The sequence below is a fragment of the Staurois parvus genome, unplaced genomic scaffold, assembly GCF_062004578.1.
Source record: "Staurois parvus isolate SC_StPar_1 unplaced genomic scaffold, SC_StPar_1.0 ptg001581l, whole genome shotgun sequence".
NCBI lineage: Eukaryota > Metazoa > Chordata > Amphibia > Anura > Ranidae > Staurois > Staurois parvus.
In genome coordinates, this window is record NW_028319377.1 from 173,263 (window position 1) to 187,500 (window position 14,238).

The 14,238-nt window shown below is 43.8% G+C and overlaps 1 protein-coding gene and 1 pseudogene across 1 annotated transcript in view; both read right to left on the minus strand.

Annotated features, from left to right (window-relative positions):
• LONP2 (lon peptidase 2, peroxisomal) overlaps positions 1-14,238 on the minus strand; it is a 153,578-nt gene that overhangs the window by 120,912 nt on the left and 18,428 nt on the right. The window contains exons 5-6 of the mRNA XM_089662888.1: positions 14,034-14,209; positions 13,443-13,537 (exon numbers count right to left, since the gene is read on the minus strand). Of these exons, the coding sequence (XP_089519014.1) occupies positions 13,443-13,537; positions 14,034-14,209 (271 nt within the window). The remainder of the gene's footprint in view (positions 1-13,442; positions 13,538-14,033; positions 14,210-14,238) is intronic.
• Positions 13,099-13,214, minus strand: LOC149435222 (U2 spliceosomal RNA; annotated as a pseudogene).

Here is a 14,238-nt window from a genome sequence, read left to right on the forward strand (position 1 = left end):
TGCCCCCCACACACATCCCAGTGCATGCTGGGAAGTGCCCCCCCACATTCCAGTGCATGCTGGGAATTGCCCTCCCCCCCACATCCCAGTGCATGCTTGGAATTGCCCCCCCCACTTCCCAGTGCATGCTGGGAATTGCCCCCTCACTTCCCAGTGTGTGCTGGGAATTCCCCCCCCCCCCCCCACTTTCCAGTACATGCTGAGAATTGCCCCCCCTCCTCCCAGTGCATGCTGGGAATTGCCCCCCCCACATCCCAAAGCATGCTGGGAATAGCCCCCCCCCCACACATCCCAGTGCATGCTGGGAATTGCCCCCCCCCCACATCCCAGTGCATGATGGGAATAGCCCCCCCCACATTCCAGTGCATGATGGGAATAGCCCCCCCCCACACATCCCAGTGCATGCTGGGAATTGCCCCCCCCCCAGTAGCTGCAGTACTACAGGCCAGTGAAGCCCGCTCTCCATGACCCCGGGGGGCTCATAATTCTGCAGCAGAGAACATTCCTCCAGTCCCCACCATCATACATATTATACATCGGCCAGCTGTTGCCTCTTAACATTCGCAGTGCGGGCTGCATGGCTGAGAGACGTGAAATGACACGACGCGCGTCAATATGTTATTATTTATAGTCTGGGGACAGGCCGGCATGCTGCTTCCACACGGATTCTATGGACCTTCCTGAACAAGTCATCAGCCACTTTGGAGAAGAAAAAAAAAAACAATAACCATAAAAAAACCCCCCAAAAACAAAACAGTTTAACTGAAAAGCAAAACACATAATAAATAAATAAAAGAACAAATGTGTAACTAGAACCTCGAGACGTCATAGCGCGGCTCTGAGCACACTGTAAACAGCTTATGTAAGGAAGCGCAGAGGGTGGTACTCTGCCGTCCCCTGCTGGCCACAATACATTACTACATGTTACAGGTCCGACTTTTAGGTAAATGTCATTTATAAGTGACAGGCTGAGAAAATACCTAACATGCTTCGTCCGTAAAATATCACAAAGCTCTTCGAACACAACAATGATCTATTTAGACCTGAGTTTCTCAACCTCTTTCTTCCACAGTCGTGGCACCCTTTAAAAGTATGTAAAATCTCTTAGGCACGCCGGTGTAAAAGTAGTAAATATTACTTATCAATGGGAAACCTGAGCCTGAGACGATGCACCTTGGAGAAATTAGCTTCATATCAGAAGCCCCTCTTCGCATCAAAGATTCATCACATTGGAGGTCCCCCCTTTTATATCAGAGTCCCTCCTTTACATCAAAAATCATCCTATGCATAAGAGCCCCTCCCCCCCCAATGTCATCATAAATGCCACCACACATACACTATATTTGCCAAAAGTATCGGGCCGCCGGCCTTTCCCCGCACATGACCTTTAATGGCCCCCCAGTCTTAGATAGAGAGAAAACAGGTAGCGCGCACACCTAGTGCATTATCCAAGGTTTATTGTAGGAATTAAATCATAAAAACATACTCACAGACGAAGCATGTATCTAAAAAGCATAGAAAAATGACACAACGGCGGGCAAGGTGTTCTCACTGTCAGTGCGGTCAAATGGCTGACGCGTTTCGGGGACGAATCCCTTTCCTCAGAGCTGATGACCAACCTCTGATGCTGATGCACGATGAATGGAAAGTAAAGTAAGAGCCCTGCTGTTGAGGCATCAGAGGTTGGTCATCAGCTCTGAGGAAAGGGATTCGTCCCCGAAACGCGTCAGCCATTTGACCGCACTGACAGTGAGAACACCTTGCCCGCCGTTGTGGCCATTGTCATTTTTCTATGCTTTTTAGATACATGCTTCGTCTGTGAGTATGTTTTTATGATTTAATTCCTACAATAAACCTTGGATAATGCACTAGGTGTGTGCGCCACCTTTTTTCTCTCTATCCAGTGGCCGATTTCCCCGTCTGAGGAGGGCTGCACCCCTGAAGCATTTCCTTTGGTTGTCGCTGTCCTGGTACCCTTGGCTTCCCTTTTGGCTGTGCATATCCTGAGGCGCTGGAGAGTACATACGCCCCCCAGTCTTAGTCCGTAGGCCCCATTGTTGGTGTCACTGGGAGAAATTTTGTCCCATTTTTGGTGTCACTGGGAGAAACTGTGGCCCTTCATTGATGTCATTAGGCCCCATTGTTGGTGTCACTGGGAGTCCGTCCATGGAATACATCATTTACATATTTTGTGCAACAACTACATCAGTATTCAGTAGATATACACTATATTGCCCGCAGTATTGGTCGGCCGGCCTTTCCACACACATGACCTTTAATAGCCCCCCAGCCTTAGTCCGTAGGGTTCAATATTGAGTTGGCCCCGCCCTTTCCACGCACATGACCTTTAATGCCCCCCCAATCTTAGTCCGTAGGGTTCAATATTGAGTTGGCCCCGCCCTTTGCAGCTATAACAGCTTCAACTCTTCTGGGAAGGCCGTCCACAAGGTTTAGGAGGGTGTCTATGGGAAGGTTGGACCATTCTTCCAGAAGCACATTTGTCAGGTCAGGCACTGATGTCGGGGGAGGAGGCCTGGCTCACAGTCTCTGCTCTAATTCATCCCAAAGGTGTTCTATGGGGTTGAGGTCAGGACTCTGTGCAGGTCAGTCAAGTTCCTCCACCCCAAACTGGCTCCTCCATGTCTTTATGGACCTTGCTTTGTGCACTGGTGAGCAGTCATGTTGGAACAGGAAGGGACCATTCCCAAACTCTTCCCACAAAGTTGGGAGCATGAAATTGTCCAAAATGTGGCCTTAAGAGTTCCCTTCGCTGGAACTAGGGGGCCAAGCCCAACCTCTGAAAAACAACCCCACACCATAATCCCCCTCCACCAAACTTTACACTTGGCACAATGCAGTCAGGAAAGTACCGTTCTACTGGCAACCGCCAAACCCAGACATGTCCATCGGATTGCCAGACAGAGAAGCGTGATTGGTCACTCCAGAGAACACGTCTCCATGCTCTAGAGTCCAGTGGCAGCATGCTTTACACCCCGGCATCCGACGCTTTGCATTACACTTGGTGTAGGAAGGCTTGGATGCAGCTGCTCGGCCATGGAAACCCATTCCATGAAGCTCTCTACGCACTGTTGTTGGGCTCATCTGAAGGCCACACCAAGTTTGGAGGTCTTTAGCTATTGACTCTGCAGACAGTTGGCGACTTCTGCGCACTGTGCGCTTCAGCATGCGCTGACCCCGCCCTGTCATGTGACGTGGCCTACCACTTGGTGGCTGAGTGGCTGTTGTTCTCAGTTGCTTCCACTTTGTTATAATCCCACTAACAGTTGAGCGTTGAATATTTAGTAGCCAGGAAATGTCCCGGATGGACTTATTGCACAGGTGGCCACCTATCACGGGACCACGCTTGGAGTCACTGAGCTCCTGAGAGCGACCCATTCTTTCACCAATGTTTGTAAAAGCAGTCTGCATGCCTAGGGGATGATTGTATACACCTGTGGCCATGGAGTGTCCCATCCTTGGCGTCACCGGGAGGAGCTGTGCCTCATCCTTGGCATCACCGGGAGGAGCTGTGCCTCATCCTTGGCGTCACCGGGAGGAGCTGTGCCTCATTGTTTACAGCAGGGGTCTCCAAACTTGCTAAACAAAGGGCCAGTTTACTGTCCTTCTAACTTTAGGGGGGGGAACTAGACTGTGGCCATTGAGCTGTGCCCCATTGTTGATGTCACTGGGAGGAGCTGTGTCCCATCGTTGGTGTCACCGGGAGGAACTGTGCCCCATTGTTTAGAGCAGGGGTCTCCAAACTTAGTAAAGAAAGGGCCAGTTTACTGTCCTGCATACTTTAGGGGGGGAAGCTGGACCGTGGCCATTGAGCTGTGCCCCATCGTTGGTGTCACCGGGAAGAGCTGTGCCCCATCCTTGGCGTCACCGGGAGGAGCTGTGCCCCATCCTTGGCGTCACCGGGAGGAGCTGTGCCCCATCCTTGGCGTCACCGGGAGGAGCTGTGCCCCATCCTTGGCGTCACCGGGAGGAGCTGTGCCCCATCCTTGGCGTCACCGGGAAGAGCTGTGCCCCATCCTTGGCGTCACCGGGAGGAGCTGTGCCCCATCCTTGACGTCACCGGGAGGAGCTGTGCCCCATCCTTGGCGTCACCGGGAGGAGCTGTGCCCCATCCTTGGCGTCACCGGGAGGAGCTGTGCCCCATCCTTGGCGTCACCGGGAGGAGCTGTGCCCCATCCTTGGCGTCAACGGGAGGAGCTGTGCCCCATTGTTTAGATCAGGGGTCTCCAAACTCAATAAAGAAAGGGCCATTTTACTGTCCTGCATACTTTGGTTGGGGGGGGGAGCTGGACTGTGTCCACTGAGATAAGAAAAGGTCCCAGTTAGTAGGGAAAAAACAATGATCCATCGCTGGTGTCACCAGGAGGAACTGTCTCCTACTGTTGGTGTCAGCAGGAGGAGCTTTGCCCCATCCTTGGGGTCACCGGAAGGAGCTGTACCCTATTGCTGGTGTCACCGGGAGGAACTGTGCCCTATTGCTGGTGTCACCGGGAGGAACTGTGCCTTATTGCTGGTGTCACCGGGAGGAACTGTGCCCTATTGCTGGTGTCACCGGGAGGAACCGTGCCCTATTGCTGGTGTCACCGGGAGGAACCGTGCCCTATTGCTGGTGTCACCGGGAGGAGCTGTGCCCTATTGCTGGTGTCACCAGGAGGAACTGTGCCCCATGTTTAGAGCAGGGGTCTCCAAACTTTCTAAGCAAAGGGCCAGTTTACTGTCCTGCATACTTTTGATGGGGGGGGGGGGAGCTGGACTGTGGCCATTGAGAGAAGAAAAAGTCCCAGCATCAGTGGGAAAAAACAATGACCCCATTGATTGCATCAATGGGGGGAATTGTGCCCCATTGCTGGTGTCAGTGGATGAAACAGAGCCCCAAGGGCTGAATACAAGCGAGCAAAGGGCCACATCCGGCCCCGAGGCCAACGTTTGGAGACCGCTGAATTAGATGCTTTAAGGGCTCCGTCCTAAAGGTGGGTAATAGCGGGTTTAGTGGACAATATTGTGTATGATTTCATGGAGGGTGTCACGTCTCTCATTTCATGAGATATTTTTGCCCTCTGGCTAAGCGTGTGCGGCTCTGCAGGGTTTCCCATGGGAAGCAGACAATGTCTCAGTCCCGGGTTCACACTGTGTACTGGCGGATTTGGCCGCATTCCTGGAACAACAACTGCTGCGACAGCCGACATGAGATAGCAGGACGGAAAGTTTTCAAAGTAAAATCATTTTCATGGGGAACAGACTGTGAAAACACAGACAGAGGCGAAAGGCAACGAAGTCCAAAAACTGATGGAGATCCCACCCCCCCCAGCAGACACAAGGAGCCGCACGGTCACGGCAACAAAAAAACATCTGCAGGTCGTGGAGCCGAACCTACAAATGTGTGTATGGAAGGATTAGACAAAACACATAATACGAGGTGTGACCATCTAACCCCCCGCCCTCCAGAGGATCCCCCCCCCCCGACCAAAACATTTGTTTGTGTTACAGCGCTGCGTTACATTAACTGAGAAATGCGCGGTCATGCAACGCCGCACCCAAATGAAATTTACGTCTTTTTTTCCCCCCAATAATAGAGCTTTCTTTCGGTGGTATTTGAGCATCTCTGCGTTTTTATCTTTTGCACTATAAAAAAAAAAAAAAAGACCAACAATTTTATTGTAAAGCTCTGCGCAAACTGTTGGCGCTATATAAATCCTGTATAATAATAATAATATAAATCCTGTATAATAATAATAATAATAATAATAATATAAATCCTGTATAATAATAATATAAATCCTGTATAATAATAATAATAATAATAATATAAATCCTGTATAATAATAATATAAATCCTGTATAATAATAATAATAATATAAATCCTGTATAATAATAATAATATAAATCCTGTATAATAATAATAATAAAAAAAAAATCCTGTATAATAATAATAATAATATAAATCCTGTATAATAATAATAATATAAATCCTGTATAATAATGATATATAAATCCTGTATAATAATAATAATAATATAAATCCTGTATAATAATAATAATATATAAATCCTGTATAATAATAATATATAAATCCTGTATAATAATAATAATAAAATAAATCCTGTATAATAATAATAATATAAATCCTGTATAATAATAATATAAATCCTGTATAATAATAATAATATAAATCCTGTATAATAATAATATATAAATCCTGTATAATAATAATAATAATAATAATAATAATAAAATAAATCCTGTATAATAATAATAATAATAATATAAATCCTGTATAGTAATAATAATATAAATCCTGTATAATAATAATATAAATCCTGTATAATAAATAATAATATTAATCCTGTATAATAATAATATAAATCCTGTATAATAATAATAATAATAATAATATAAATCCTGTATAATAATAATATAAATCCTGTATAATAATAATAATAATAATAATATAAATCCTGTATAATAATAATAATATAAATCCTGTATAATAATAATAATAAAAAAAAAATCCTGTATAATAATAATAATAATATAAATCCTGTATAATAATAATAATATAAATCCTGTATAATAATGATATATAAATCCTGTATAATAATAATAATAATATAAATCCTGTATAATAATAATAATATATAAATCCTGTATAATAATAATATATAAATCCTGTATAATAATAATAATAATAAAATAAATCCTGTATAATAATAATAATATAAATCCTGTATAATAATAATATAAATCCTGTATAATAATAATAATATAAATCCTGTATAATAATAATATATAAATCCTGTATAATAATAATAATAATAATAATAATAATAAAATAAATCCTGTATAATAATAATAATAATAATATAAATCCTGTATAGTAATAATAATATAAATCCTGTATAATAATAATATAAATCCTGTATAATAAATAATAATATTAATCCTGTATAATAATAATATAAATCCTGTATAATAAATAATAATATTAATCCTGTATAATAATAATATAAATCCTGTATAATAATAATAATAATATAAATCCTGTATAGTAATAATAATATAAATCCTGTATAATAATAATATAAATCCTGTATAATAAATAATAATATAAATCCTGTATAATAATAATATAAATCCTGTGTAATAATATAATTCCTGTATAATAATAATATATAAATCCTGTATAATAATATAATATAAATCCTGTATAATAATAATAATATATAAATCCTGTATAATAATAATAATATAAATCCTGTATAATAAATAATATAAATCCTGTATAATAATAATAATAATAATATAAATCCTGTATAATAATAATATAAATCCTGTATAATAATAATAATTTTGAGAAAAACAATATTTTTGACTTTTTGCTATTAAACATGTCCAGTAAAAAGTTTTGAAAAAAAAAAAATTTCGTCATAAATTTAGGCCAAAATGTATTCTGCTCCGTGTCTTTGCTGAAAAAACAAAAAAAAACCCCCCCAAAAAACCCAATATGTGTAAATTAATTGGTTTACATGAAAGCTTTAGCGTTTACAAATGGCGGTATAGATACTGGGATTTTGAAATTTTTTTCATTTTTACTAGTAATGGCGGCGATTGGCGACTTATAGCGGGACTGCGGGGGGCATTCTGACACTTGGGGGGGAACTGACTTGGTGTCACTGACATCCCCAGTGACACCAATACAGTGATCAGTGCTAATAAAAAAGCACTGACACTGTACTAATGACACTGGGCAGGAAAAGGTTAACATGTGGGGCGATCAAAGGGTTAACTGTGTGCTGTTTTACTGTGGGCTGTGTAAGCGCCTTACACTGTAAGCACACTGCTTTGTATGGCTGTGCTATGCAGAGCCATGCAAAGCAGTGTGCAGGACCTGACGGGAGAGAACTGTATTGTTTACACCCAGTTCTCTCCCTCCGTTGGTAATACTTGGAGATCACCAGGTGCCCCAGTGATTGACAGCCAAAGCGGTGCGGGTAGGGCGCGCGCACCCCCTACCCAGAAATGCAAAATCACACACACACACACACATACATACATACATGCACACACATATATATATACATATATGTGATTTTGCGCACCCCTGCCACCCTGTAGCAGTATATCTGCTATAGGGCGGCGGGAAAGCGGTTAATTCCCGGAATAGACTGAAAAAAACCCAATTATGTTTGTTTATCTCATCTGTACACTAGCTGCTGTTGTCGCCTTCAAAGTAGTCCACTTTTCTAGACAACCGTGCCGCTGCTGGAAACATTCCTGGAATTCGTGTTCCCGGAAAGCTGCGAGGTACCTTTGTCGCGGCACGCTGGATGTCTGTAATGTCATCAAATCTGCATCCTTTGAAGATTTTTTTTTAATTTCGGAAACAGCCAAAAGTCGCAGGAGGAATAAAGGTGATTGGTCAAGTTTCAGAATGGATTTCTGGGCCAGGAACTCGTAAACATTTAAATGCATCATGTGCAGGAGCATTGTCATGGTGGATAATCCCCTTGTCAGGCCAGAGTACCGATCACCTTCCTCTGAACAGATTCCCGTATCCTTTTCATTTTGCACATTTGCGTCCGCCCTTTGCGACATTGGCTGCCCACTTCTTGCATCATCGCGGACATCTTTCCGCTTCTCCGTAAACTGCCTACACCCATCAACACCCGAACCAACACTTGAGCTCATACTATTCCCTCCAGCTCGTGCCCCCCTCCCCTGACGTCTCCATCAGGGCTCCCCTCTATGTGAGAGGGTGGGGGTTTCCTCCCCGCACCTACTGTCGCAATTTGAAAACAGCGTCCTGCAGTGTAATCATTCACAGTTTCCTCTGAATGAATAGACTACAAGTACCATCAGCCATTTCTGCTGATAGCGAGGGAGCTGGGGAGCTCTGTCATAGTTCATTGATTCTTCCTGCCATTCAGCAACTGCCAGCCCGTATGGGAGGTATGGGCAGACAGCACATTTTTTGCACAAAAATATGTGCGCTTTTTTTCTTTTTAAACAAAAAGGGGAACCTTAACCACCTCCCACCTGCCATATAGTAATATGGCGGTTCTCTCGTTCTGGAAGGACGTCATATGATATCCTTCCATTCTCACCGCACATGCGCGGCTCTTGGAGGGCGATTGGCAGTGCGCTGTGTCCCTCGGACACAGCGGATCACCGATCACGGAAAGAGCCGAAGATGTCGGCTCGGTCATACCGCCGGCGTTTGCGGAGCGGCACCATAAACTTGAATAGGAGGCTTCAACTCCTCCTGACTCGACCGGAGGCGTCCGTTTTGCCGCGACGCTAACGCTCCCGTGTGAACAGGACTACAGTGGGGATCGAAAGTTTGGGCACCCCAGCTAAAAATTTGTATTAATGTGCATAAAGAAGCCAAGGAAAGATGGAAAAATCTCCAAAAGGCATCAAATTACAGATTAGACATTCTTATAATATGTCAACAAAAGTTAGATTTTATTTCCATCATTTACACTTTCAAAATAACAGAAAACAAAAAAATGGCGTCTGCAAAAGTTTGGGCACCCTGCAGAATTTATAGCATGCACTGCCCCCTTTGGCAAGTATCACAGCTTGTAAACGCTTTTTGTAGCCAGCCAAGAGTCTTTCAATTCTTGTTTGAGGTATCTTTGCCCATTCTTCCTTACAAAAGTCTTCCAGTTCTTTGAGATTTCTGGGCTGTCTGTCACGCACGGCTCTTTTAAGGTCTATCCATAGATTTTCAATGATGTTGAGGTCAGGAGATTGTGAAGGCCATGGCAAAACCTTCAGTTTACGCCTCTTGATGTAATCCCCCGTGGATGTAGAGGTGTGTTTAGGATCATTATCCATTTGTAGAAGCCATCCTCTCTTTAACTTCAGCTTTTTCACAGATGGCATCAAGTTACCATCCAAAATTTGCTGAAATTTTATTGAATCCATTTTTCCTTCTACTCGTGAGATGTTCCCTGTGCCACTGGCTGCAACACAACCTCAAAGCATGATTGATCCAACCCCATGCTTAACAGTTGGACAGAGGTTCTTTTCATTAAATTCTGTGCCCCTTCTTCTCCAAACGTACCTTTGCTCATTCCAGCCAAAAAGTTCAATTTTAACCTCATCGGTCCACAGAACTTGTTTCCAAAATGCATCAGGCTTGTCTATATGTTCATTTGCAAAGTTCAAACGATGATTTTTGTGGTGAGGACGTAGAAGAGGTTTTCTTCTGATGACTCTTCCATGAAGACCATATTTGTACAAGTATCTCTTTATAGTGGAATAGTGTACCACAACTCCAGTGTCTGCCAGATCTTTCTGGAGGGATCGTGCAGTCAAACATGGGTTTTGAATTGTTTTTCTCACAATCCTGCGAGCTGTTCTGTCTGATATTTTTCTTGGTCTTCCAGATCTTGCTTTAACTTCCACTGTTCCTGATGACTGCCATTTCTTAATTACATTCCGAACAGAAGATACTGACATCTGAAAACGCTTTGCTATCTTCTTATAGTCTTCTCCAGCTTTGTGAGCGTCAACTATTTTCAGTTTCAGTTTTCTAGACAACTGCTTAGAAGAACCCATGGTGCTGATTGTTGGGGCAAGGTCAGATGAGTCTGGGACACTGGCAGGTCTCAGCTTGGCAAAGGGGGCAGTGCATGCTATAAACTCTGCAGGGTGCCCAAACTTTTGCAGACGCCATTTTTTTGTTTTCTGTTATTTTGAAAGTGTAAATGATGGAAATAAAATCTAACTTTTGTTGACATATTATAAGAATGTCTAATCTGTAATTTGATGCCTTTTGGAGATTTTTCCATCTTTCCTTGGCTTCTTTATGCACATTAATACAAATTTTTAGCTGGGGTGCCCAAACTTTCGATCCCCACTGTATGTGCTGCAATGTGCAGAATTTTCAGAGGCGTTTGGAAAGCGGTAAAAACGCCTCCCAAACGCCTGTCTGCCGCCTGCTGAAAACGCTGGTGTGAACGTAGCCTAATTCAGGCAATACCTGTCTACATGCACGCCAGTGCTGTCTGCACATCAATTTTTTTTTTTTCGGATCGACGTCCTGATGGTGACAACAACGCTCCATGCCTGCGCAGCTGGGCTGCATGTAGTCTCCAACAGAGGCACATGTAACATTGCAGGAGCCAAATTAGAAGACCATTTTCACCCGATAACAAGAAATACCAGAGCACAGCCTTTCGTAGCAGGATGACCAGGGATTGTTTTAAAAAACCGCTAACGTGTATAACGATTAAAACGTTTTGAAATGACATGAATATGTTATATGGTGCCGCTCCGCAAACGCCGGCGTTTGTGAGGCGTTTGCGGAACATTAACACTATTCAAACTTCATTATAGGCGTTTGTGGGGCGTTTTATACGCTTGGCAAACGCCTAGCAACCGCCACAAAACTGCGCATACGGCGTTTTTGGAGCGTTAAAAACTATTCACAAACGCCAGACCAACGCTTGTCAAACGCTCTAGGGGCGTTTGGCAAGAGTTAGAAAAAAAGTCAAGTGTGAACGAGCCCTTAGGCTGAAGGAGATCAGCAACACCGAGATTCAAAAAGAATGAATGCAAGGTAAAAAAGCCACGTTTTAGGGCTCACGTACACGGGGTGATTATAAAACTCTTCTGAACGATGGAAACTGACTGCTGGAAAACGTAGGTTAAAAAAAACCGTCAGTTTAGCCGAGTTTGCATACCGCGTTTATGCGCGTTTGCGCTTAGAAGCGTTTTTAAAAGATAACCTCAAGAGACCTTCCCAAATGCCCAGAATGCACTGAAAAATAGTAAAAAATTAACTATTTCAGACATTTTGAGAGAAATAGAGAGAGCAGAAGCAGAGAGAGCAGTATGTGTTGAGATTAGCTTTCTTTTTTTTTTGTGTGGTGTTTGGATGTGTTCCGGCTCATTTCTGTGCAGAAATTATTGCAGCAGTGTCCAACATATTTTCTTTCATGCGAAAGTATGTGTTGAGATGACCTGTATTTTCTGGTTGTATTCACTATGGATCCCATCATGAGCATAATGCGGCGCGTTCTACCATTTCTTCCCTCACGTGAAACCTGGAACTGACTGCGCTGGTGTACCGGGTCCATTTGAATACATAGAAAACGCTTTGCATGCATTTGTGATGATGAAAAAAGGCTCCGGACAGCATCTGGATATAAAACAGGTAAATGCTTCTAAACGCAAACGCTTATAAACACGGTTAACCGCGTTTACAAGCATTTGAAACGCTGGTAAAATCTACTTTTTTTTTAAGTCCGCAAACGTGCAACTATAACAAAAAAACACGTAAGTGTTCACAAAAAAAGTGCAAGTGCAAAACACCGCACGAAAAAGTGCACTTAGGGGTGTGCTTTTGTCCTACCCCTAAAGGGGCTGGACCGCTACCCTGATCCCCCGGGGCACGAAGCTCCTGACAGGGACAAGGTTCCCATTTGGTCCTCCTGGCCAAAAGGCCTGGTGGACCACCGTTCCTTGTGTCCAGCCGAAGCCGGACATCCAGTACTTGGTCAGGGGGCTCTCCCGAAGAGAAAACCCCCTAGGGATCAGGGGAGGAAGGAACCAAAAGGCCACACATCCTCCCCCTAGACTTCAGGGCAGGCCCGAGGACCCACACCCTCCATCCTGTGAAAAACACACACAAAAGTAAGAAAAAGTGACAAAACGAGGGAGTGATAATAAATTAAATAAATAGAAAATAAAAAAGTGGCCGTGCCAAATTGTGCACAGACAAGGCCGTGAGGCCTGTAGCAAAAATTGCCCTGATCCTAGCCATAAGGCCTGGTCCTTAGGGCGCTTGTGCAAAAAGAGTGAAAACACAGTGACCTTGTGCCATCTTCACACTGTGGGGTCCCACACCCAGGTGTTACTAGTGGCACCCCTGAGGGCGTCTACTCAGGAGGCACTGGTTTGCGGACTTTCTGCCTTCCCGACCCCTGGCCAGACAAGGTAGATCCATCCAAATCAGGAGGTACTGGGCCCTTCCGGTCTCCTCGGGGGAATTACTTCCAGGTCCCAGCTACGTGTGGGCATCCCGGTTTCTGTCCCCCCGGTACTAGCCTTCCAGACCCCCATCATACCATTGAGGGTACTATACAACAGTCATCCCCGCAAAGCTAGAATGGCCGGGAGCACCCCCACTGGACACTGATAAGGACAGATACTACACTTGATCTTAGCCAAAAGGCCGAGAAGTGATAAAATCTACTCCTGAACGCAAGTTTGGGGCGTTCAAAAAAAACGACTGTAAACTCAACTGCCTGTAAACGACGATGTGTACACGGACCCATAGGAGAACATTAGGGAGAGTTCAGGGGCTGCTGAAAAAAAAACCGCCAAACAGCTCCTAAATGTGAGTTCATCATCCGCAGTGTACAGGAGCCCTAATGGAAAAAAAAAAAATCAATTGCTTTTCTCCAGAACCTACCTCTAGTGCTCTTGCTCCACGGTAGCTCAGACATCAGTTCAAGGTAGTTCCTGGTTAAGGCATACTCGGGCATGGACTGTGGCATCTTCTTCAGCCTGGGGGGACAACATAACACACCAATACATTAATCAACGTACAATTAGTCCTCATGCACACTGGGTGGTTTAAAAAAAATAAAAGCAGCGTTAGCTGTATAAAGTCACGTTAAAAACGCAAATTTTTCCGCATATTTTAGCGCTTTTGTATTAGCCGCGTTTTTTTTTACACAAAAAAAAACAACAAAAGGACAATTTGGTTTAAAAAAAAAACAAAAAAACAACAAAAAACCCAAAAGTGCTGATTTGCTGCATTTTTCCGTGTTTACCAGCGTTAGAGCATTTCCCACTAGTTCTGGGGTTTTTTTCCAGCCAAAAAATGCAGATTAAATCCTATGGGTGTATGGACACATAGGATAACATGCTGGGGGGTTTACTGGCTGTAGAAAAAAAAAAAGAAAAAACAGCTAAAAGCCCAAAACAGCCGCTGTAAAAACGTCCCGTGTGCATGAGGACTTAGTGGTGTTCCACACGGAATGTCCTCCTAATGTCCTACCTTTTCATTTCCTTTGTGCAGACCTTCAGCGCTTGCTCTGGCATGTTACACGACTTCACCTTTTTTTCCAACATTATGATGTCATCTGAATCTTCGTCGTCATCATCTGCATGTTCCAGGGAAAAGCCTTTACCCGAGATCCCGCCGAGCTTCTTCAGAGGGCGAATGGCTACCACCTAGAGAACATGGAGGCAGCCCAGTGTTT